The following is a 26,213-nucleotide window of genomic DNA, read 5'->3' as shown; positions in this document are numbered from 1 at the left end:
TTGGAGATGAAAAAGGAAAACGCCCCCAGAGGAGCCTCATGAAACGAGAAGCCTGGAGAGAAAACTGGCAGATGTCACCATGGTCACCATGTGCCTTTACACTCAAGAAGAAACCCTGAACATCATTGACCTTCTTGAATCAAGGTGTCTTTCCCTGGATGCCTTAGATTGGACGCCTTAATTTGGACATTTTCACAGCCTTAGAACAGTCAACTTGCAACTTAATAAATTCCCCTTTAAAAGCCATTCCATTTCTGGTATATCACATTCCAGCAGCTAGCAAACTAGATAGAACACATGATAACTAGCAATATTTAGCTGAGGCATGTATAAGAATAGCCCCCATGGTAGCCTCTCTACTCTATTTGATCTCTCAGCCACTGATAACCTTATTTGTTACAATTCTTTTCCCCCTTTTCATTGTTTCTTAGATTACTGTACCAGTTTCCTATCTGGTTTGTCACCTGACTCCTTCCAGTTCATTTCCATGTGATATTCAACACAAACTTAAAAAATAAATTTCATCTGATTCTTCTACTTTCACTTTTGTGAGGTTACATTATCTACAAAACAAGTCTACATTTCATAGCAGTTCTTGCAAGCCTGTTCATAGCCTGGCCCCATTTTCTGCTACTTTTCTTCATTCACCCTATATACCATTAATACTAAGCTATTTCCTCTGAAAGAATACCAATTTTTTTGTTTTTGTGTTGTTACATGTGCTGTCTACCCACCACTGTTGAGTTCTCACTTATGTGTCATAGTCCACACCCCAAATGCCAAAATTCCACTTCTCAATGAATTAATACTCTGCCTTCCTTCCTCATAGTCGTTCCCTTTCTTAAAATCAGAAAACTGAGTGTTTCATAGCTCTTTCATGGCACTCATATGTTTGTTTCCCTCAATACCCTGAGTTCCTTGAGGACAAAGACCTACTCTTTTCATTTTTGTATCTCTTCACAGTGTCCTGAATATAGTATTTTTTAAAACTTGTAAAATTAAATTATAACATATATACAAAGCAAGAAAGAAAAAAGCAGTGGTTTTCAACGGACTCTTCAACAAGTAGCTGCAGGACAGATAACAGAGTGCTGTATCTACCATACCATCATCTCAGATTTTTCCTTCTTGCTGTTCCAGAGCATTGGACGCTAGAAGGAATAAATATTTTTTTTCTCATCACAATCAACTTTTTTTTCTTTGTTGTGAAAAATAACATACAAAGTAATAAATTTCTAAGCACAGCACAACAATTAGTTGTACAGGACAGATTTCAGAGTTTGGTATGGGTTACACTTCCACAATTTTATGTTTTTACTTCTGTCTGCTCTTAAATGCTAGAGACTAAAAGAAACATCAATATAATGATTCAGCAATCATATTCATTTGTTAAACCGTACCCTCTCTGATTATAAGTCCACCATCACCTTTGGTCTTTCTCCCACTAGTTAGGGGTATTTGGGCTATGGCCATTCTAACTTTTTCATGTTGGAAGGGGATGTTGATAATATGGGTAAGGAGATGGAAATAGCTGATATTCTGGAGAGACTGGCCCCTCTAGGTTTTAGGACTTATCTGGTCCAGGGACCCATCTGGAGGTTATATGTTTCTGTAAAGTTACCCTTGTGCATAGAAACTTTGTAGAATCTTGTATATTGCCCTAGCTGTTCTTTAAGATTGTCTGGATGGTTTTGGTTGGGGTTTGGCAAGTTATGATAAGTAGCAATGTCTAACTGAAGGTTGCATAAGAGTGACCTCCAGAGTAGCCTCTCAATTCTACTTGAACTCTAGCCACTGATATCTTATTTGTTACACTTCTTTTTCCCCCTTTTGGTCAGGATGGAATTGTTGATCCCATGGTGCCAGGGCCGTCACTGGAAGTCATCTCCCATGGTGCTAGGGAGACTTTCACCCCTGTATGTCATGTCCTATGTAGGGGGGAAGACAATGATTTCACTTGCAGAGTTAGACTTAGAGAGAGTGAGGCCACATCTGAGCCACAAAAGAGGTCCTCCAGAAGTAACTCTTAGGCATACCAATAGGGAGGCTAAACTTCTCTGCTATATACATAAGCTTCACAAGAGCAAGCCTCAAGATCAAGGGCTTGACCTATTGATTTGGGTGTCCCTAATGTTTGACACAGTATCAGGGGTTTCTCTGGTGGTAAAGTTCAATAGTTCCATATTTTTTCTCCCATCCTTCAAGGGACTTTTCCCAATACTTTTTGATTATCTGCTTAGTATAATCTAGGATGTAGCCAGGTATTACATTAAGCTATACAGGATTAAAGTCCCTCGTTCTTATTCCAGACTCCCTTGAATATAGTATTTTCTCAGTGGATGAATGTCCCCCTTTTCTCCAGAGAATAAAAGTTATGGTCTTCCTAACTAGTAAAGGTTTGCAACCATTTGGGTGCAATAAAAAGTTAAGAGATTAAAACACTAACTTTACTCTTATTGCATTAGCATAAACATATATGGTACTTTTTGCTTATCAGAACATATAGGAAGACTAACAATTCACCAATTCACCCTCCCCTTTTTAAATTTGAAAACAAAAATTTGTGATGATATTTAGGTTGAATAGTTTTACAGTATTTATGTATTTTTTCCATGTGCTGCACTAACCATCTCTACCTTGGATGTACAAGTTTTAGTTTAACTCTCCTGATATGTGCCACATGGTTAAGTATTGTCACACCTAAAATCAGATCAAACATGGTGCTTATTTGGTTGTGTGGGCCCCATACACTAACATATCACGTTGAGTTTTTTATTTAAATAATTTAATATTTTTCAGATTTTAAAGCTCTTCCAGGATAAGCAGGATAGGGTAGGACACAATTCAACTGATTTTTATATGAGGCTATGAAAGTTTCAAAATAAGGAGTATGTTAAAAATTAATTATAGCTGTAAATTGATTTCCTTCTGTTGGCAGAAAGAACATAGTTTGTTAGCCCAGGAAGAGTTCACACTGTTTCTACATCAAGTATTTCCAGCTGAAGCTTGTTACTAACTGCCTCTCAGATTAAGAAAAAGAAATCCTCACTGTGATACATGAACTTATATTGTTGAACCATAAATAATCAGTGCATCCCTACATGAGTGAGAACAAAGAACCTAATAGATGTAGAGCAAAGATTAAATAAGCAAATATTGCACAACTCCATTTAAGATGTACATCTAAAAACACTCTACATATAAAGAGGATTTTGTTTTGTTTTGTCTTTTTCTTTGTGAATGCCTCAGTCGTGGCATCTAAACTAGTGGGGGGCAGGGAATATATCCTTTGAGTTTTAAATCAGATAAATTGATTATTTTAAGCCAAAGTAAAATAAGGTACTTTAATTGGTGTCCATATGCTGGTAATATTTAAAAGCTAGAAAAGTATTATTCCATTTGATAACAAGATGCTTTAGATTTTTAGAGCTTTTGTTTATTTTTAAACCAAAAACTAAAAACCAGAATTTTTATATTGAGGAAAAACATCAGTAGAAATGTATCATTGAAAATTTAGAGGTAAAGTCATTGACATTTAGAATAGTTTTTTTCTTTAAAACTTCCTTCTGTATTTTCTATTATGAAATCTAGATTGTGACATTGAAAAGGAAAATCTACTCCCTGGGCTACTCTTTCATTCATTTGATTATAATGACAAGAAAAACAGCTGTGGAAAATAGTATATACTTTTCTAAAATCTGAGAATTATTGGCAAAAGAATATGTCTTCATAGGCAATAGGAACATAGAAGGGGAATAATAATTTTTCCATAAAATTTTAAATTTGCTTAAATAATTAAGATGGCATGTTTTGAAAAAAGTCCAGTGTTTTGGGAGAGATCTTTTCATTGTTCTACTTCTTAAAATTTTAATGTTTATTCTACCTTTTAGTTTATTCAACAATCATGCATTTGGTATGATTTGCAGTCATGATTTTTTGGTAAATGAGTTGTAATTCACAAGTGTGTAAGAAATTTTGCTTAGTATGCCATTTTCAGTGTTGTCTGTTATTTTCAAATTTTAAGAAATCATGCTTTTCACCCCACCTTAAATTATTTCTTTTAAAATTAACATTAAAAACAATAATTTTGCATGTAATAGTCTGATTTATGAAAAGTTAGCAGGTCATTAGGTCAATAAATTGCCCATTAATATTTAACTTTTGTGACATCAAATCCCACACATCTGTGTTGTATCTTTGTAATTGAGACTTCTGGATTAAATAATGTTGAAGCATATGCTAAAGTACCTCCACATATTAATTTGTTTTGGGGTGACTGACTAGGGACTGGTAATGCCAATCATCCTTTTATGGTGTCTGTTTTCTCATGTGTAAAATGAAGCAATGATATTCATTATCTCCAAGGTTTCACTCTTGATGGGCTATCTCAGAATTCTTTTTTGCATTTTTTTTTACATTGAGGGTTTTTGATTTTTAATAAACTTGAAGGACAATTGGATTATATAGGCTACCCCCAAATAAACCAAAACAGAACTTTCACCATAGAAATAAAAAGTAGAATTTGAGAAAATTTGAAACTCTCAGGTCAGGATTTGTATAATAACAGATTTGCTATATTACTCCTATGCTTTAGAAGAGGTAATAAGTTGTACCTGCCACGGGTTTGTGACAACCTTGTAAGAACCTTTATGGGCTCACAGCATGAAACTAACAGCTATAAATCCGTGAATTTGAACCACAAGTCATAAGTAATCAATCTCATTATCTCATTTAATAGGCACATCACTATTTCACACATTTTTAACAACCAACATTTATATTCACTTTTATTTCAATTAACTTAAGCCCTAAACTAGGTAACTGGGAAGTCTTTTTATGGAAATGTAGATGAACTCTTATTTTTTTGCTTTTTCTTAACTTTCCTCTCATAGAAATATGAAATATTACTAAGAAAAGCATTTACTAGCTTATGAAATATTTTTTGCCTTGAATCAGTTTTACATTATACTACTAAATATCTTGATTGCGTAGAATATGATTGTATAGGCATTTCCTAAGCATGGAAATAGCTTCATTTAGAAAATAACACTAGTTGATAAATAATTTGTTGACTGAATGAAAAAATTTTATATATGGTAGGTCATAGAATAACTGACTACATGTTTTTTTACTGGCCCCTTTGATGCCTGAAGTGAAATTTCTAAAGTATGGCATAAGAAACTGGACAAGTAGGAGAACAGAAAATAGAAATCCTTCTATAGGTGAGGTCATTGAATCTAGTAAAATTTCTCAAAATGTTGCGGTCTAAAGAAGCATTTAATCTACTGCATGTTAAAGAGAACTTTGATTTATTCATTGGTACTTTCTTATAATCATAGAAAATTCCTTAAAGTTTGGCTCTTTCTTCATAGTAGGGTATCACTGTTTAATAAAGGCTTTCAAAGGTATAAATGGAAATTTATTAACAGAACAATAAAATTGCCTTCTACAGAATCTTACCCCTACAGAAAATCTATGTCTAATTACTAAATATCCAGATAGGTAGCAAGTGTTACCAGTTTCATTGATTTTGACTATTTTTAAACCTCTTTCTTATCCTTTATAATCATTTTTTATTTAAGTAAGAGTTGATTTTCTTTCATATAGAGTTTGTGTGCAAGGACTTTAGCCAAACATATACCGCTGTGACATGTAGAACTTTTTTTTTCAGATATTTGAAAAGTTTTTAAATGTTCATGTTGTTACAGTTTGGAAAGTTAAAAGTGAGAGGCAACTGAGTGAGACTAGAGGATAGCAATAGTGAGGGAGCAGGGCAGCTGGAGTCTTGCTGTTCACCTGGACAGGGACTCTCTAAAGCAGGTCTTTACATGTATAACCGTAGCCCAGGAACTGGCCCTTTGCTTTTTAAGCTTTGAAGCTCGGTTTTATAGATTTTCTTAGAGGTGATCATTCTCTTAGGAATATGATTAGAATTATGTATACTAATCAAATCTCAAGAGATAAATGTTTATACTGTAATGCCAATTTATTGATAAATATTGCTAAGCAAACTAGATACTGAAAATACTGGTTAAGCAGATAGGATCTCAGAGTTTGTTGATTAACATATCTCCTCTTTGAGTGTTGTCTACGTGTAAAACTTTTAAAATTAATAGGGGGCGGTACAACAATGGCTCAGTGGCAGAATTCTTGCCTGCCATGCCATTCGATTACCAGAGCCTGCCAGTGCCAAAATAAATAAATAAATAAAATTAATAAGTACTATTTATTGAGTGATTGCTTTGTGCCAGGCATTGAAATAGCACCTTAATATATGTTCACTTTTAGTGATCTCGTAAGTACTTAGAACATCACCGTGTGGTTGCTACATTATTATTCTACATTTTAGTTTTAAAAATTAAGGCTCAGATTGTTTGTGGCTGATCTGAAGACTGCTGCTAGTAAGTGGCAGAAGATAGGTCTTTCTAACTTGGAATGTTCTTTCTCTTAAACTATGTTCCGTATCTTCTGAAATCAGAAGATTAAGCATGCAATCAGAGTGGGTTCTGAGATGGGAGCAGGAATGAGATAATTGGATGATCTTAAAACCTTGAGTGATAGGCAGACAACCTACCCCCAAGGTGAGTACATACTTTTAGCACATACCCAGCTTTCCAGGTTAATGGGCAAGGGACGCTTTGTCTTACTGCTGGAGGCACACTGCCAGGTTTATTCTCTTGAAACTCCTTTTATGACTGTTTTACAGATCATCCCCAGTCTTTTAATGCTTTTTTCAGGGAAGAGTTTAATGCAACTTATTAGATATAAGCTCTCTTAGCTGCCACCATAATTCACTCATACTTTTCAAAAGTTTTGGAGTTGCAGATAAAAGACCCAAATATCAGTCAAGTGAGTTTCTGCCACCATCCAGTCATTATGACTTTGGGCAAGTCATAGGTGCCACATTGGTTAAATTAATAATTTGAATCTAGCAATTTTCTAATGTAGAAGTCAGAAAACTTTTTCAGTAAAGGAGCAGATTTTAGGCTTTGCAGGCCAAGATTGAAAATGAAGGGCAAGTTGGCACTTGTGTAAGTAAGAAAGAACAATCTTGTTTCTTGAGGTGGATCATTCTGGATGGTGAGCATGCTTTTTCTCAGTTACCATCAACTGAAAACATTCTTGGGAGGTGAAACCTCACAGGCTGGGCAAGCAGGGCAGCCACCATTGACAATTTCATGTGTCCCAGTGACACTGAGATCCCAATGGACCCTTCTCTCCTCCCAGCCTTATTAACAAATTTCACAGGATTGCTTGTATACAGATCACATTCTCTTATCCCCCAAAATAAAACAAACATGCTATCTAGAAAAAGTCCCTGAATTGGAAACTGAGCCTTCTAAAACAGCATGAGGGGCCAAAGAAGAAATCAAAATGGGAATTAGAATTAAAATGGACTACATAGCTACTTGTAAGGTGGTAGAGGAAAAAAATACTCAATTCAGTAAAAGGCAAGAAAGATGTGAGAAAGGCACGTGGAAAAAGAAGGACAAATAGAAAGGTTGACATAATTGGAGGAATAAAATTTTAGAGAATCTATGAGTATGATAAAAGTGAATTCAGTAAGTGGTCCAACTGAAAGATAAGGTTTGTCAGACTAGCTATAAAAACAAAATTCCACTGCATGCTGTTTACATGATCATTGTTTAAAGTTAAGAAAACAAGCTTGAAAATAAGGTGATTGAAAGTAATATCTCAAGAAAAAAAGGCATACCACCCTAAATGTTGGTGTTGGGGATTGAATCATACTCCCCACAAAAGGCATATTTGGTTCCCAATCCCTGGTCCTTTGGGTGTGAACTCATTTGTAAACAGGACTTTTAATGATTATATTGGTTTGTTAATAGCTGCCAGAATGCAATACACCAGAAATGGAACAGTTTTTTAAAAAGGGAATTTTTAAAGTTACAAGTTTACAGTTCTAAGGCCATAAAATGTCCAAACTGAGGCATCCAGAGAAAGATACCATGACTCAAGTAAGACCAATGGATCTGGAACGCCTCTGTTAGCTGGTAAGGCACATGGTGGCATCTGCTGGTCCTTGGGCTTCTGGTTTCAAACAGCTTTCCTGGGGGTATTTTCTTTCTGCATCTCCAAACGTCTGGGTCTCATGTTGGCTCTGAGCTTCCTCCAAAATGTTTCCCCTTTGAAAGGACTCCAGTAAACTAATCAAGGCCCACCTCAAATGGGTAGCGTCACATCTCCATCTAACCAAAAGGCCACACCCACAATAGGGCACATCACATCTCCATGGAAATGAACCAATCAATGTTTCCATCCTGAACTGTGGGTCTGTCACCACAAGATTGCGTTAGAAAGAAACATGTTTTTTTATGGGGTATATAACAAATTCAAAACAGCATATTCCATCCTCTGGATCCCAAAAAGATATGTTCTTTCCATATACAAAATATATTCATTCCATCAACAGTATCACAAAAGCCTTAAAGCATTTTAGTAAAAGTACAAATACAATACAAAGTAAAACAACAGTTCAAAATTCATCAAAGTCAGTTACAGGCATGTTCTGTCTTAAGGCAAAAAGTTCTCTTCTACCTGTTGACCTGTGAAACTCAGAACAAGTTACCTCCTTCCAGTATACAAAGGAGGAATGGCCACAGGATGCATGTACCTATTTCCATAGGGAAAATTTGAAAGGAAACCAGGGATCAAGGGACTCAAACAGTTCCAAAAACTTACAGGAAAAACTCCATTAGATTTCAAAGTTTGAGGCTCATTAAAGAATAATGCTTCCTCCTCTAGGTTTCAGAGAGCAATAATCCCATCCTTTCCAAGGGCTTCCAGCAGCTTGCAGACTAGAAAAGTGCCAGAATGTAATATACCAGAAATGGAATGGCTTTTAAAAAAGGACTTAAGTTTCAGGTTTACACTTACAAGGCCATAAAGATGTTCGAACTAAGGTATCCAAGGAAAGATACCTCGACTCAAGAAAGGCTGTTGGGTCCAGAACACATCTGTCAGCTGAGAAGTCATGTGGCTGGTGTCTGCTGGTCCTTTTGGTCCTTTGGCCTCTGGTTTCAAACAGCTTCCCCAAGGGCGTTTTTTTTTTTTTTTCCTGCATCTCCAAACATCTGGGTCTCGTGTTCACTCTGAGCTTTCTCCAAAATGTTTCCCCTTTGAAAGGACTCCAGTAAATTAATCATGGCCCACCTTGAGTGGGCAGAGTCACGTCTCCATCTAATCAAAAGGCCATACCCACAATTGAGTAAGTCATATCTCCATGGAAACAATCCAGAGTTTCCACCCTAAACAATAAGTCTGCCCCCAACAAGATTGGATTGGGAGATAAATCATGGCTTTTCTGGGGTACGTAACAATTTCAAACCAGCACAAGGGTATTATTAGTTAAGGTGAGTCCAAACTGATTGAGGGTGGGCCTTTTTATTACGTGACTGAAGTCCTTAAAAACAAAGGAAATTGAACGCAGATAGAGAAGCCACAGGAAGCAGCAGAAGCTGTAAGCCAATGAGAGCCAAAGGAGAAAGAAGATGCTACTATATGTGTTGTCGTGTGACAGAGAAGCCAAGGATCAAGGATCATAGGCCACCAGCTATGAAATACCACAGTCTTTGAAGAGAAGGCATTGCTTTCATACACCTTGATTTTGAACTCTCCTAGCATCAAAACCATGAAGCAATGAATTCCTGTTGTTTAAGCCAACACATTGTATGATATTTGTTTTACCAGCTAGGAAACTAAAATAGCTGTTATAACTATATTAATATCAGAAAAACTAAAATTTCAAATAAAGGTTTTACTAGAGAAAAAAAGGATCAATATACAATAATAAATAAATTCAATTCACCAGCAAAACATAGTAATTTTAAGTCTGTGTGCATTTAATAATAACAAATTCAAAAATATAAAGCAAAAACTAATAGAATTGCAATGAGAAAAAGATTATCTGTCATAGTGGGAGAGTTTTAATACCTTTCTCAGTTTTGATAGACCAAGTTAATAAAAAATGATATATATAAGGTTTAAACAGCAGCTTGATCTAATAGATATATGTATAACAGAGCACACAACAGCTGCAGCATACATGCTCTTCAGCATACATAGACCATTTATAAAAAATGTTTCAAGGTATAACCCAATTTGTAATATTGAATTAAAAATTAAAGTCTTGGCCTTTTAGATACAAAACTTCATATTCTGATGTATTAATACAAAAGGTTTTTCAGTTGAAATAATGCTTCATATTTACAAAATGCAGTGTTGTCTCAATACAAAATACAGTGCTATCTACTATCTGTTCATCCTTGAACTTGTTATTAAAATAATGATAGCCAACTGAATACTGCATGGCATTTTTCCCTGTAAAATTATAATAGAAAATGTAGCAGGAGTCCATTCTTGCTAAGCCACCTACTAGTTCTGGGATTTGGAGAAACTTAATATTGCTTATGCTCATCTGTAAGTGAATATAATAATAATGTCCACCTTATAGGGTCATGAGAAATAGATGAGATGATGTGAACGTACTCAATAGTAAACAGATTGCTACTGCTATTGTTTTTATTATTCATAGACTGTTTACTGATGAGTGTCTGCAAGAATTAGTTCCAAATTAAGTGAAGAGTTTTAATTCTTCAGACATATAACTTAAACTTCTTATACCTTTATTGCCATAGAGCAGTTACAGGCCACAAAAATCTCCAAATCTTTTTTTTTTTCTTGCCTTTGTGAACCTCTTTCTCCCCTGGTTTAGAGGAAATGAGAATAAGAAATTGGTAGAAGAGAATGGGCTGCTCAAAATATTTTAGCTCTTGGATCGGCTTGCTTTCTTGGATTTCAGCGCACTTAATACTTTGGTTCGCCCTATGAGTGTAAGGTTATCTTGTGCCTTGGTTTTAACATGCCAAAATATGCTTTTGCTTTTGTCAATATTAATCTTTCTAGTGTTTTCCTGACTACCTGATTTGTGTTCAGTTTTAATGAAGATTAAAGTCAGGGTCTGAGGGATGCATTTCTTATCTCTCATTTAACCACCTGTCTGAACCTGAAAAAGGCCCAAATCCATGTTTTAATTGTTTGATTTCCAAGGGAGCATGGATTTGGTATTCTGAAGTATTTAAATAGAAACTTCATAAAATGCTTATGTGAAGAAGGAATGTGCTTTATTTACAGTTTTTAAAGTTTTGCATCTAGTCATTAATGAAACAAAGCTGTCTCTAGTGGAATCCTTTAAGACTGTTAGTTTGATTAACTAGGACTTTAAATATATGTACATGTTTAAATCCGTACTTTTGCAGATCCTTTGTGAATTCAGTTATATTTTTATCAAAGAAACTATAAAAGATTTCAGAAAGAAGGATATCATGTAATTTCATTTAAAATAGTTTCTCATGAAAATGCTTCCTGATTTTTAGATTACCTCTCTAGTGACCCTTCAGCTATTAACCCTAGTTGGCCATGACGATCAACTTGATGGACCAAAATACAAATGCACAGTATCTCTTGATTTCATCAGAGCTATTGCAAGGTAAGAGTAGAATAATCATTAATGTAAAATATCTTAGATTATGTAAATGATATACTAAATATAAAAATTAATGTTCTTCCTAATGTAATGTCATTAGGCCTTTAAAGAAGAAAAGAGATCATTTATGTGCCAAGATTGAAAAGATCCGCTGTAGAATAAATGCTCTCATCAAATTTACAAATGACATAAAATTGGGAGGAACAGTTAACATGTTAGATGGTAAAAATCAAGATTCTAAAAGATCTTAATAGACTGGTATAATGGTTCCATGTCAGCAGGGTGAAATTTAATGCAGACAGTTGGCTACAAAAAAATTACACTTACTAAAACAAAATGGGAGAGACCTAGCGTAGGTCCTAAGTATTTTAGCTGACTACAGGTTTTTAAAAACCCTGACTTAGGTGACACTGATAGAAATACAGTGTTCAGTTCAAGGGATGTAATAATTCTGCTGTGTGTTGCCATAAATAATTCAAATCTGCTGTGCTATGCCATCTTTGGAGTTTTAAGGGGGTCACTGACAGTTGGGTGTATGCCAAGGTGGTCATAAGGAGAGACGTATAACCAGGAACCAGATTACATACCTAACTGATGAATAAGGATGTGAGAGAAGCCATAGGAAAGACTTACTAGCTCTCTCAAATATTTCAGGAGCCGTCATGTGCAAAATGAATGAATCTCATTCTGCATAATTCCAGAGCATTAGAAATTCTATAAAGAAAAGTATGTTTGTCAGAATGAGAGCTGTCTAAAAATATAATGGGTTTTATCACAAAGAGGTGTACTTTTATTTTAGAAAACGTTTAAGCCATTTATATGAAAAAAAAAATAACCTCATCTCATGGTTGCAGTTAGATAGCTATGGCAGACATGGTGTGGAAGAACTGAAGTGTGTATAGACTGCTAGGTCGAACGAAACAATCTTAAGACAGTGATATCCCAGCCTTCTTGAATATGACGTTTCCATTTAACACCCTTTGCTTTTTAAAATAGTCATGAAAGTACTTACATATATTTCAAAATTTGTAATACACATAATATTTATTCAGCCTGAAGACAGCGCTTGACATGTGTATGGATTTGTAGATCAGCTCTAGTGAATGTCACAACTTCCTGAGGTTCTAAAGTCCTCTCAGATTAGCAGCCTGTGCCCTGAAATTTCTTCTGAATTAAAAGTTTTGTGATATTATGGTTCAAGTAGTTTGCCTCATTTTGATAGCACATAGACTCTAAAACATGAAATGAAGATTATGAAATGTTTCATTATAATAAGACCAGGCAAATTTTTACACAGAAATTAAGCAGAAACTTTCTTTGAATGTATTCAGTATGACCATAAAGCAGTAAGACTTTTTTTTTTCAACAATGATATTAGAACCTCTGTATCTAAGAGCTGCCACCAAAGCTCTAACTTTGGAATGATGCACATTTAATTCAGGGATTTTACCATTATTCTAAATAGATTGGATTATACCCCAACATAACTAAATCTTGTGTAGGACAGAAGTTAGTGAATATCTAATATAGTTGAACCAAATTGAATTTGATGCTACTTGATCCATAGTACCACACTAATACTACACACATCCCTAGGAAAAAGAGAAGTGCACTTTCCTTTTACCACTTCAGAAGGGAGCAGAAACTCCACAGACTTAGGATTTTGCCATAAGGACTTGGGAAATTTGTAGCTTCCTTTCTTTTATTTTTTCTAATCTTCTCTGCTTTCCCTGGGCGCTATAAGTGCCTCCTTCCACTTCCCGTATGTGCCCTCTTCCACTCTTTCATCCCATAATGATTTGTAGTTTTCTGCTGATTTAACCCCATTCTTTCCCCCTCTCCCATATCCCCCCATCTCCTAATATTCTTCCTCATTGCCTTAACTGAAACACAATTCATTCCTGGAATACAGCTTTTCCTAGAGTCATCTCTAACAGTAGTTATTTTCTCAAACCCTGATCCCTCAGTGCTAGAAGTTTATTTCAGTGCAATCTGTCCTTCTTGTTGCCACTTGCAGACTGTCAATCCCCCCAACTTCTTGTAAAAATGTGGGCTTCTTTGAGGCTCATGTGATCTGGTTCTATTTCCTCTTATCCTGTCTACCTGACCTCTAAATGTAGGTCTTCCTCAAAATTTGGTCCTAAGCTCTTTTTACTTCTCAAATTATACCCTTTTCCTAGACAATTTCAGCTAAACCCATGATTTCGGTAACCATCTGTATATGGATAACTCCCTTATTTTTAAAGACTAGAGCTTTTCTCTAATTTGTTTGACCTTTATTTGATGTTGCTAGCTACATCAATAAATTCCTAACACTGAACTCATAAATTCTAATCTCTGCTACCACCCCACCAACAACAACCAAAAAAGAAATGATCTAGCTTTCCTCAGTGTTCCTTATTTCATTGATTAGTACTATGGTCTGTCATATTGCACAGGTCTGAAACCTGAGCGTCATTCTTGATCCTTTTTTTTTTCATGCAAGAACTTATTTTTATTTGTAATATTAAATCAGTGGGACACATGGGTCTATAAATCCCCTTTCAATCATGTTCACCTTCAATATCATATTACTTATAGACCCACTAGTGAACCGCCTTCACTTATATCTATTCCCTTACATTTATGTTCCACCTCATTAGCTAACTGTTTACCTATATGTAGCTTCCTTGTATCTCTACGTTCCCTATATTCTGTATTATAAGCCTCTGATTTTACCTTTACTGTGGTTATAAAAGTGGAATCATATGGTATCTAACCTTTTGTAGTCTGGCTTATTTCACTCAGTGTTATTGTCCTCAAGGCTTATCCACCTTTTCATGTACTTCAGGAGGTCATTTCGTCTTACTGCTGTATAATATTCCATTGTATGTATATACCACATTTTGTTAATCCACTCATCTGTTGATGGACATTTGGATTGTTTCCATATTTTGGCAATTGTGAGTAATGCTGCTGTGAACATCAGTGTGCAAATGTCTGTTTGTGCCACTGCTCTCAGCTCTTCTGGGTATATACCAAGTAGTGCTATTGCCGGGTCATAGGCAACTCGATATTTTGTTTCCTAAGGAACTGCCAAACTGTCTTCCGTAGTGGCTATGCCATTATACATTCCCACCAGCAGTGCATAAGTGTCCCAATTTCTCCACATCCTCTCCAACATTTGTAGTTTCCTGTTTAATAGCAACGATTTTTATAGGTATGAGGTGATATCACATTGTAGTCTTGATCTGCATCTCCTTTATAGCTAATGAAAATGAGCATCTTTTCATGTGCTTGTGAGCCATCTGTATTTGCTCTTCAGAAAAATGCCTATTCATATCTTTAGTCCATTTTATAATTGGGTTGTTTGTTCTTTTGTTGTTGAGTTGTATAATTTCTTTATGTATACAGGATATCAAACCTTTATCCGATGTGTGATTTCCAAATATTTTCTCCCATTGAGTTAGCTGCTTCTTCACCTTTTTGACAGTGTCTTTTGAGGCACAAAAACATTTGATTTTGAGGGCTTCCCATTTACCTATTTCTTTCTTTTGTTGCTTGTGCTTTGGATGTAAAGTTTAGGAAGCTACCTCCTATTACTAGGTCTCAAAGATGTTTCCCTATATTTTCTTCTAAGAGCTTTATGATACTGGTTCTTATACTTAGGTGTTTGATCCACGTTGAGTTAATTTTTGTATAGGATGTAAGGTAAGGCTTCTTTTTATTCTTTTGGCTATTGATATCCAGTTCTTCCATGCCCATTTGTTGAAAAGTCTATTTTGTCCCAGGCCTTGTTGAAGATCAGTTGGCCATAGATTTGGTGGTCTATTTCTGTGCTCTCTATTTGATTCCATTGGTCAATATTTCTGTCTTTGTGCTTGTACCATGCTGTTTTGATGACTGTGGCTTTATTATAAGTTTTAAAATCAAGAAATGTTAATCTTCCCACTTCGTTCTTCTTCTTTAGAATACTTTTAGCTATTCAGGGTCTCTTTCCCTTCCAGATGAATTTGATAACTAATTTTTCCATGTCTTCAAAGTAAGTTGGGATTTTGATTGGTATTGCCTTGAATCTATGGATCATTTTGGGTAGAATTGACATCTTAACTACATTTAATCTTCCTGTCCACAAGGGAATATCTTTCCACCTATTTAGATCTTCTTTGATTTCTTTTCTCAATGTTACGTAGTTTTCTATGTAGAAGTCTTTTACATGCCTTGTTAAGTTCATTCCTAAGTACTTGATTCTTTTAGTTACTATTTTGAATGGAATTTTTTCCTTAATTGACTTCTCAATTAGGTCATTACTTGTGTATAGAATCAGCACTGATTTTGCACATTAATTTTATATCCTGCCACCTTGCTGAATTTGTTTTTTAACTCAAGTAACTTTGTTGTAGATTTCTTAGAATTTTCCTAGTATCATGTCATCTGTAAATAATGAAAGTTTTACTACTTCCTTTCTAATTTGGATACCTTTTATTTCTTTTTCCTACCTGATTGCTCTAGTTAGAACTTCTAGTACAGTGTTAAATAATAGTGGTGGTCACAGAGAGGGCATCCTTTCCTCTTTCCCAATCTTAGGGGAAAAGCTTTCTGACTCTCTCCATTGAGTATGATGTTGGCTATTGGCGTGTCATATATGTCCTTCATCATATTGAGGAAATTACCTTTGATTCCTACCTTTTGAAGTGTTTTTATCAGAAAAGGATGTTGAATTTTGATGAATGCTTTTTCAACATCATTTGAGATCATGTGATTTTTCCCTTGATTTCCTTTTGTTGAACCATCTTTGCATTCCTGGTATAGACCCAACTTGGTCATGGTATATAATTCTTTTAATGTGTTGTTGGATTCTGTTTGCTTGTATTTTTTTTTTTTTTTTTTTTTTTTTTTTTTTTAAGGAAAGACAGAGAGAAGGAAGGAAGGATAGAAGGAAGGAAGGAAGGAAGAAAGGGAAACATTTTTAAACATTTTCTTGTTTCATTGTATTCTGTTTCTCCATTTTTGTTACATGGGCTGGGGCCGGGAATCGAACCGAGGCCCTCCGGCACAGCAGGCAAGCACTTTGCCCGCTGAGCCACCGCGGCCCGCCCTGTTTGCTTGTATTTTGTTGAGAATTTTTGCATCTATGTTCATTAGGGAGATTGGCCTGTAGTTTTCCTTTCTTATAGCATCTTTACCCGATTTTGGTATTAAAGCGATGTTAGCTTCATAAAATGAATTAGGTAGTATTCTTTTTCCCTCAATTTTTTGGAAAAGTTTGAGCAAGATTGGTGTTAGTTCTTTGGGGAATGTTTGATAAAATTCCCCTGTAAAGCCATCTGGCCCTGGGAGTTTTTTTGCAGGAAGATTCTTGATGACTGATTAAATCTCTTTACTTTGATTGATTTGTTGAGATCTTCTATTTCGTCTTTAGTCAGTGTGGCTTGTTTGTGTGTTTCCAGGAATTTGTCCATTTCATCTAAGTTGTCCAGTTTATTGGTGTATAGTTGTTCATATTATCTTCTTATGATTTCTTCTGTTTCTTCAGGGTCTGTGGTAATGAACCCCACCCCCCATTTCTGATTTTGTTTATTTGCATCCTTACTCTTTTTTTCTTGCTAGTGGTTTTTTGGCCTTGCTAGTGGTTTATTGATTTTATTGATTTTCTCAAAGAACCAACTTTTTGTTTTATCTATTTTTATTCTTATTTCTAAGATGGGTCTCTTGTAAGAAGCATATAGCTGGATTATATTTATTAATCCATTCTGCAAATCTGTATCTTTTAATTGGTAAATTTAGTCTGTTAACATTCAAAGTTATTACTGAAAAGGCTTTTCTTGAATCCACCATCTTATCCTTTGGATTTCCTTTTTTAGAGCTATATATTCTTCCTCTTTCTCTTTTTATCCTTTAAATTACCCTCACTTATACTCTTCAATTCTCTGACCTCCAGGCCTCCCTCTCCTGTCTGTTTTTTTTTTTTTCAGCTGGTAGAATCCCTTCAGTGTATTTTGTAGGGATGGTCTCTTGGTGAAATTATAATCTCTCCCTCAGTTTTGAAGGACAGTTTGGCTGGGTACAGAATTCTTGGAAGTCTTTCTCTTTCAGGATCTTAAATATGTCATGCACCTGCCTTCTCTCTTCCGTTGTGCCGGTTGAGTAATCCAACGTCAGTCTTACGTAATTTTCTTTGTATGTAACAGATTGTTTTTTTCTTGTCACTTTCAGGATTTTCTGCTTCTCGTCAATATTTGACAGATTGATCAGTATGTTTCTTGGGGAAAGCCTGTTTGAATTTATTCTATTTTGAGTTCGTTGGGCTTCTTTGATTTGCGTTATTTATGTTTTTTATAAAGGTTGTGAAGTTTTCCAGCATTATATCCTCTAGTAATCTTCCTAGCCCTTTACTCTTCTCCTTCTGGGACACGAGTGATGCTTATATTTGCTTTGTTGTGCCCATCATTTTCCTCAGATCCAATTCAAAACTTTCCACCTTTTTTGCCAGTTGCTCTTTTGTTTATTTGAACTCAATCATCCTGTCCTCTAGTTCACTTATTCTTTCTTCTGCGTCTTCCATTCTGATGGTTGTGTGTCTCTAGCATTTTTTTTTTTCAGTGCATGGTCCAGGAATTGAACCTGGATATCCTGCATAGAAGGCGAGCATTCTACCACTGAACCACTCTAGTATATAGTATATTTTTTATTTGGTCTGTAGTATCTTTAATTTCTGTGATAGCTGCTATTTTTCTGTTTATTCTTTCAAAATCCCCTTTATGCTCTTCTAGTGTCTTCTTGATCTCCTTTATGTCATTAGTCTTCCCATTGATTTTGTTTAGCAGGATTATATGAACATCTTTGATTAGTTGTTCCAAAGTTTGTGTCTCCTCTCGTGTTTTAATTTGGTCATTAGGCAGGGCTGTATCTGTCTGCATGTTCATATGCTTGGTGATCTTCTCTTGCCTTCAAGACATGTAAATATCTTGATAGGGTTATTTTGGGAGTTGATTTCCTTCAGTAGTCTAATGCTTTATATTTGGAGGATGGTTCCTTGTGCCTTTCTCCTTTTCTGTGCACTCTTGAGGACTCTGGGCTTGTGTTTGGAAAGGGGCATGTTAGGCTTTTGCACTAGCTGGGCGGTCTCTAGTTCAAGTTTTGTAACCATTGCCTTCCTATGTTGTTTAGACACTTCCAGGTCACTTAAACCCTGGTATCACTGTCCTAACTGCCTTCCCGTCACTTCTCTAGCTGTTCCTTAGAGCAGGGGTAAATTCACCCTATCCTATTCCACCATCTTCTGAGAACCATTCTTGATACTTCTTTCTCTCATACTCCCAATATCTTATCATTAGTCCTGTTGAGCCTATCAGTTTCTTCCTACATGTCTCAAACTCATTAACTTTGTAATTACTTCTGCTGCTACCATTTTAGACCTAGACACTCTCATTGCTTCTCTAGTAGCCTCAGAACTGGTCTTCTGCTTACTCTTGTCCTCTTACAATTTATTGTCCACAGGTAGCCAGACGATCTTATAAAAATTTATTATAAAATATGTCACTGTCCTGCTTAAAAGTCTTCAGCAGATTCCATAGCTCTTGGCATACAAAATAAAATCCTAAAAATAGCCTAAAAGGCCCATGCCTTTGTGCTCAGCCATATCTGGTACATTCTTTTTCTTCCCTCATTGTTTGCATTTTAACCATACCAGCAGGGCAGTTCCTCAGTTTTCATATTTACCATTCTGCTTCCCACCTTTGCATATGCAACACTTTCAGTTCTTCCCCTCTTTAATCTAGCTAGCTGCTGCATAAACTTTAAATTTCAGCTTAGAAGTCTCTTCCTTAAAGAAACTTTCTCAAACATACCATGTCCACTGTCAGCATATGCACACACACTGTTAGGAAAGTCCTATTTTCTTCTTCGTAGTATTTATTGTAGTTTTAACTAAAAAATTAATTGGATAATTAGAGTTAATTTCAGTCTGTGAAGCTCAAGGCACTGAGTATGTCTGCCAACCACTGCCATATTCTCAAGGCCTAGCCCAATGCCTTATACTTAATGTGTGTGAAATAAACAAATATTGTTTAAATGCATGTTTTCTTACAGTGACTGGCAGTGAAACTTCAGGTTAAAAGAGAAATAGACTTGTTTTCTGGAGCAGCATGAAAAAAGGGATACTAGTCTCATTTGAAATCTAAGTTTGTGGGAGAGAGGAAGTCCCAAGGATAATTATCAGAGAAGAAATAGATAAGCCTAGTTACAGACATCTGTTGCAGAGAATGAAAGGTTAGATCACAGGTATAACCTGAATGTCCAATAATAAGGGAATGGATTAATAATTTATTGTACATTCTCATGAGGAAACACTATGCAGTTTTTAAAAATTGTATTTTGAAGGATAAAAGTACAGCTAAATTCTCATGATGAGAGCTTAAGTGGATTATACAGTTGTATATATAACATCGTATATACAAGAAAACTAGGAAAACCTAAGTGAAGGGAGTAATTGTCAGAATTGTAACATGCTGCCAAGAAGTCAAGCAGGGCTAACCTGTTTAATGATAAAACAGACACTCATAACTCTGTCAGGCGTACTTTCAGTGGTATAGTGGGATACAAGTTAGATTATAGAGAGTTTAATCAATATTTTTGAGAAAGCACATGTAGCAAATAGGTATCATTGCTTTTCATTCATTTATTCATTCAGAATTTATTGGATTGCCCATTATAAACAAAATATGATATTAGGCTTTGGGGAAGTAGCAACAAGTATTCATTTATATATATATAATTCTCACAAACTAAAAGTTCAGAAGATTTGTATTTAAAAGATTTGAACATATTTAAATGTTCATGGGAAATAACTGGCAGAGAAAGATTTTAATATAAAAGAGATTAAAAGTATGAAGTTCTAGAAGTGATATGTGAATGTGGAATGTAGAACATGAGTTGAAAGAAATCTTGGATAAGAGAAGGGAATCTTACAAGATGGATTTAGATGGAGCTGAGTTTGGAGGTTTGGTGATGAGAAGTTGAGAAAGTTCTGATCTGATAGTTTCTATTTTGCCTATGAAGGAAGAGGCAAATTCTCTGCTATGTGAAGGGCAGAAATGGCAGTGTGCTAGAAATATGGAATATTTGGAATAGCAGCCTTGGGACAGGAAGAATGCGCTGGCAAGGAAAACAATTTGCTGGGAGTGTTGAGGGCCCAGTTGGGTTGCTAACCATGAATTTACAGAGGCACCAATCTATGAGCCTTGTGACCCTCTCCAGTAGCATCCCATATGCTAAATACTAGGACGGCAAGGGAATATAATTGAGTTCACATAGCACTGGGGTTTTGCCAGGTGAGTTCAGTGAATGCTAACAAGTGAATGCTTGAAGTGCTGAACCATGAACTATGGAGTCTAAGGGTGGAAAGGAAGGAAGGAAAGCCATTGAGGGGCTAACAATACAGTCTCTGACATATAGATTTTAAGCAAATGTTTGTGGATCAGGAAAAAGTGAATGGGTTTGTGGGATTGTGTCCCAAGGGGTTGCAGAAAGATTTAAGGAAGAGATTGGGATCAGAAGGTACCATGTCTAAGTTTATATTTTCAGAGTAGAGTATTTCTTTTTTTTTTTTAATATTTTTATTGAGATACCGTCACACACCATACAGTCCATCCAAACTATACAATCATTGGCTCAAAATATCATCACATAGTTGTGCCTTCATCATCATGATCATTTTTAGAACATTTGTATCACTCCAGAAAAAGAAATAAAAAGAAAACAGAAAAAACTCATACATTTCATATCCTTTACCCCCTCCCTCTCATTGACCAGTAGTATTGCAGTCTACCTAATTTTCTTTTACCCCTTATTCTCCTTAATTTGTTTGTTTGTTTGTTTATGCTTACTTTCACTCATCTATCCATACTCTGGACAAAGGGAGTATCAGCCATAAGTTTTTCACAATCACTTTGTCACACTATAAAAGCTATATAGTTATATAGTCATCTTCAAGAACTGAGGCTACTGGAATACAGTTTCAGATATTTCCTTCTAGCTATTCTAACACACTAAAAACTAAGAAGTGATATCTGTATACTGCATCAGAATATCCTCCAGAATAACAACTCTATTTGGAATCTCTAAGCCACTGAAACATTATTTTGCTTCATTTCTGTCTCCCCGTTTGGTGAAGAATGCCCTCACAATCCCATAATGCCAGGTTCCAGCTCATCCTGGGAGTCATGTTCCACACAGAAGGGAGGATAGTGAGTTCTCCTTCCAAGTTGGCTTAGAGAGGCCACATGTGAGCAACAAAAGTGGTTCTCTGGGAGTAACTCTTAGGCATAAATAAGTAGTCTTACCATCAGAGTGGAATATTTCTGAGTGTGAAATGAGAATGGGAAAGAAGGGCACTGGATGTGAGAAAGAAAAATATACAATAAGTCTCTAAGGCTAATGCAGATTCTGGGGTGAAATGATGCTAAATTATTCAGCAACTGAGAGTGGTGACAAGGGAGAGTACAGAATGTTTAGTGGAATGGTCTTAGTCTAAGGAGCAAAGCTTGTTGCACAAGGACCCCCAACCCCACGTGTCAGGGCTTCCTGGTGTACAGGATAGAGTCTGACCTTCATTGGCGGTTGCTAAAGAGGAAGTCTTTCAGTATTCAGGTAAACCCAGAAGGGAAGAAAAACATTCACTGAAGAGGTGGAAGACATAGAAGTGGATCATACTTTATTGGTCATGGGATAAGTATGTGTAAGGTTTTGGATAGAAAAGTAGGAGGCTGGTTCCAAGGGAGCAGAGACTATGGAGGTGGAGTATGGGAGAAGGAAGATGACTGAGATGCTTCTTAAGTATTGTCCTTCATTTGTTCTTAATGTGATTGTTAGTTGTAAGTTTGCGATTGTTTTTCCTCCATAGTCAGTGGGAAAGACACAATGAAATAACATAAGGTTACTACTTAAAATTGTATGATTATAAGTTGTGAGACCAAATATTTAAATGACAAAAGAACCCAATCTCAAACTGCTCACAAAATAAAAGGAAATAAAATTGTATGCCATGAGAAAAAAGTATTTCATTGTGAAATAAAAGAATGAAAGAAAGAAACAAAGCAAAATAAGAAGATAAAGACAAAATTAAATTTGTGTGTGTGTGTGTGTGTATATATATATATATGTGTGTATATGTATATGCCATAAAATTTACTTATATTTAGGCATTTTAACTTCTGATTTAAGAAGTGTTCCTAGCCAATACTAGGAAAATAGTCTTTTCCTGTTTTCTTCTACGATATCTACTTCAGGAAATAATTCATTTGGGGTCTGTGGGAGATAATCTTCTATAGTATAAAAAGTTATCCTGAAATTAAATTTATATGAATCTAATATATGTCTGTCTGAAGCTATGAAAAAACAGGGAAACTACATGCAAAGTATATCTTTCTTTCTAAGTTAAAACTTTCTTTAAAAGTAATTTAATAAAATGTTTATCTCCAAGTCCTTTAAAGTGCAAAGTTATTTAGTCGGCCATGAATGTGGCATAATCTTTTATGTTGTTAATGATGACAGTTCTGCCATTGTCCTAGAAAATTATCTGTGGGGATCAGTTGGCATGTCAGGGGGTGGAGGAATGATAGAGATAAATGCCCATACATCTTGGTTAGCAAATATTTCTTAAAGGAATAATCTTATGTATTCAGTTCCTGATTAGATTCTTTTAAAAAGAAAAAAAAATCATACTGCATAATCCAGTTAGCTTCAGTACTTCCTAATGGCAAGCAGAGAAGTGAAATACATTTTTTATAAATGAATACATTTAAATCTCTCTGTTTTAAAATAAATCCATTCTATTAAAGAAAATTCTTTTGCACAAACTATTCTATTGTAATACAAATAGATTACTGAATGAAAGGAAGTCCTACCACTGTAACAAATCAAGGTTATTTTCATTTGTTTTATGTTTCTTCTAGTACTCATCCATAATAAAAGCATTTTTCTCCATTGCTCTTACTACTTAGTTGCAATTCTTTGTTTTCTCTTTACCCCTTAATATTGACATGTATATGTTCATATTGATCATTTGTATGATTACATAATATTCCATCAAATAATGCCTTGTATTTTAGGGATTCTTCTTAGTATTAGAATTTAAGTTGTTTTTAATATTAACTACTAAACTTTTTTTTTTTTTTCATTTGAAGCACCACCCACCCCACCACCTCGCAAAACAAGCAAAAAATTTAACATTGAGTCCACCTTACCTTGCCACTTTAAGTTTATAACCTGAGTCCCAAAGTCATTATGGGAACTGTGCTTGGAGAAATGTGCAGATTCCACTTCTTTTTTTGCCTATGGTTAAAATTAACCTACCATGTATATTCTTTCTGTGACCCTCTAGAAAGATCATTTCAACCAATATGCTGACTTAAAAAAAATTATTTGTTGATGTACCCTGTTCCCAGAAAATTTAGAAGGGTTCTATAGTTGAATGAAAGATAAGCATATAAAAATAAAATAGCTTTATGATTTAATAACCATACAGACCTTTTGAGTATAAAGTTTATACTTGAGATAAAGTTTCATTTTAAAATTTTAGTAACTATTTTTAGTTGTTTTATTACTGCTAATGAGTATAACAGAATTGTTTTGGCAGAGTTTTAAAACCATTTTGGAAAGGTTTAGAACTCTTCACAGACACACTATTGTATTGTAACAATTAAGATATTCTTCAGTCCAACATTAGCTACATCAATAGTCATAGCATCTCATTTGAGCTATTTTTGAATATTTCCATAACTAGTATCTATAGCTCCACATTCCAAATTAAAAAAAAAATTTATATGTCAATCATTTGCTTAGAAACTTTTCAGAAAGTGTATTACAAATGATAGACAAAAACGTTAATTGATGAGGGTTTAATAAATAAGAGCATGTAATTAGGGAAACTTTAAAAGACTCTTCTCACATGGATGATTATTTTTGTAGAACTGAATACTTTAAGGCTTTAATTTTATACTTATTGCTAGATCATTATATCTAATTATTTTGACCATTTATTCAAATAATAAACCTCCAAGTCTGAATATTTATAGTGAAGAATAAGTTTGAAGAAAAGAAAATAATTATATGTCTCTCTCTGCGATTTTATTCTCCCTGCCATCAGAATACAAAAATATACAATTCACAATATCTTTGTTGTAGCATATTCTTGGATCATACAGATTTAGTATGGTCACACACAGGTTCACCAGTGTTAAAAGACTGAAAGAATGAAAACTACAAATGAGGACAGATAAGCTATGCATTATATAATGATAAAACAGGTGTTTTGGAAGATAAACATTGTTCGGAAATAGATGATTTCAATACTTTTGCATCTCTAATTACTTTATTCTGTGTATTAGAAAAAAACCAAAATGCTTTCAAATGAAATCTAAACGTTCTGTATTATAGTTGAAATAGAGTGCTTAATAGTTCTTACTTTGTTCCTTTTTAGAAAAGCAAACTTTATGCATGGCATAAAAGCTTTAATTTAAAGAAACTGTCTTCCTAGTGACATTTAAAAAAATTAGAATCAATCTTATGGTGCACATGATAGCACTATAGGATTGTTTAGTGTTAGTTGTGAATTATTTTGCATGTGCTTCCTCATACAAATCTGAGCAATGTACAGGGTGAGGATGCTAATGTATTATCTGTTTTTGTTTTTAGGACGGTGAACTTTGACATAATAAAATACTTGTATGATTTCTTATGAAAACAAGCTTCAAAGCCATATGGACACTGTGACAATGACTAAGCCAAGCTGTGTTCATCCATCTACTTAGCTGGCCAGGGAAAGGAGTTCTTTGGCTCTATTGGATTTGTCCAAACAGGTGCTGGCCCAGCATGGAATCTGATGAAAATACTCTGATTGGTCTGGGTGGATGTGAGCAGAAGACTATTTACTAGGGACCCTGGAGTATTTGGAAGGAACGTGTTAATTATAAACAGCAGGGTTTGAGCACAATCTGTTCTGCTCTTAATGATGTTATCTTAACACTGAAATTGCCTGAAACCCATTTACTTAGGACTACATTTTGCTGTGTGAACTATCCCCTGTGCTTTAAATGTGCCAGCAGCCCTTGTTCATATGCCCAGTCTTTTCACTTCCTCTCCACAGGAGCCTCTGCAGTTGCTGCCAAAGCAGATTTTCCTAAAGCCACCATTTTAAAAGATCACAGTTACAAAATATAATAAATACAAGTTTGTTTTAAAAGCCAAGCTTGTATATGCCTATCTTTTCACTCTAATTGTCTCAAAAGGCAAGGTAGTTTTTTGATCTGATCAAATATAGACCAACTTTCCATCTCTGTGCCAACTTGATAAGTACAGTGTGGTTGTGGGAGGTTTATCTGGTCACTCTTCTGCGATTAATTACTTAACCTAGTTCTTTATCAGCATGACTTTTTTTTTGTCATTGTTCTTTAATAAGAGTTCCACAATAAAATTTTTCCTGATACATAATCTCTCAACCTTGCTTCTGCTTTTCTTGTCTGTCCACTGTTTTTGAAGAAGTTTTCTGTGAGCATTTGAATGCTTGAAAATTTTGAGCACATTTAAAGTGCTTAATTACAGGGCCAGGTTAAAATTTCACTGGCATTTTATTCTGTCATTCCGTTTTTGAAGAAAAATTCTCAAAATAGACACTCCCAGATAGGAAGCCTTCTTATGTAGTGATTGTCTGACACTATCAAGTTCAAAGAAA

The 26,213-nt window shown here is 35.1% G+C and overlaps 1 protein-coding gene across 3 annotated transcripts in view; it reads left to right on the top strand.

Moving 5' to 3' along the window:
* ORC5 (origin recognition complex subunit 5) overlaps positions 1-25,999 on the top strand; it is a 139,758-nt gene extending 113,759 nt beyond the window's left edge. For 2 of the 3 annotated variants that reach the window (XM_077159207.1, XM_077159174.1), the window contains 2 exons: positions 11,394-11,506; positions 25,178-25,998. In XM_077159207.1, coding sequence (XP_077015322.1) covers positions 11,394-11,506; positions 25,178-25,223 — 159 coding nt within the window. In that variant the 3' untranslated portion in view covers positions 25,224-25,998. Of the gene's footprint in view, positions 1-11,393; positions 11,507-25,177 lie in introns of all 3 variants that reach the window. The other variant, XM_077159234.1, reaches the window with a different exon arrangement.
* Positions 26,000-26,213: the final 214 nt, after the last annotated feature.

Source organism: Tamandua tetradactyla, chromosome 1 (assembly GCF_023851605.1).
Source record: "Tamandua tetradactyla isolate mTamTet1 chromosome 1, mTamTet1.pri, whole genome shotgun sequence".
NCBI lineage: Eukaryota > Metazoa > Chordata > Mammalia > Pilosa > Myrmecophagidae > Tamandua > Tamandua tetradactyla.
The sequence above is the reverse complement of the archived record's forward strand: the minus strand, read 5'-3'. Positions and strand labels throughout refer to the sequence as shown.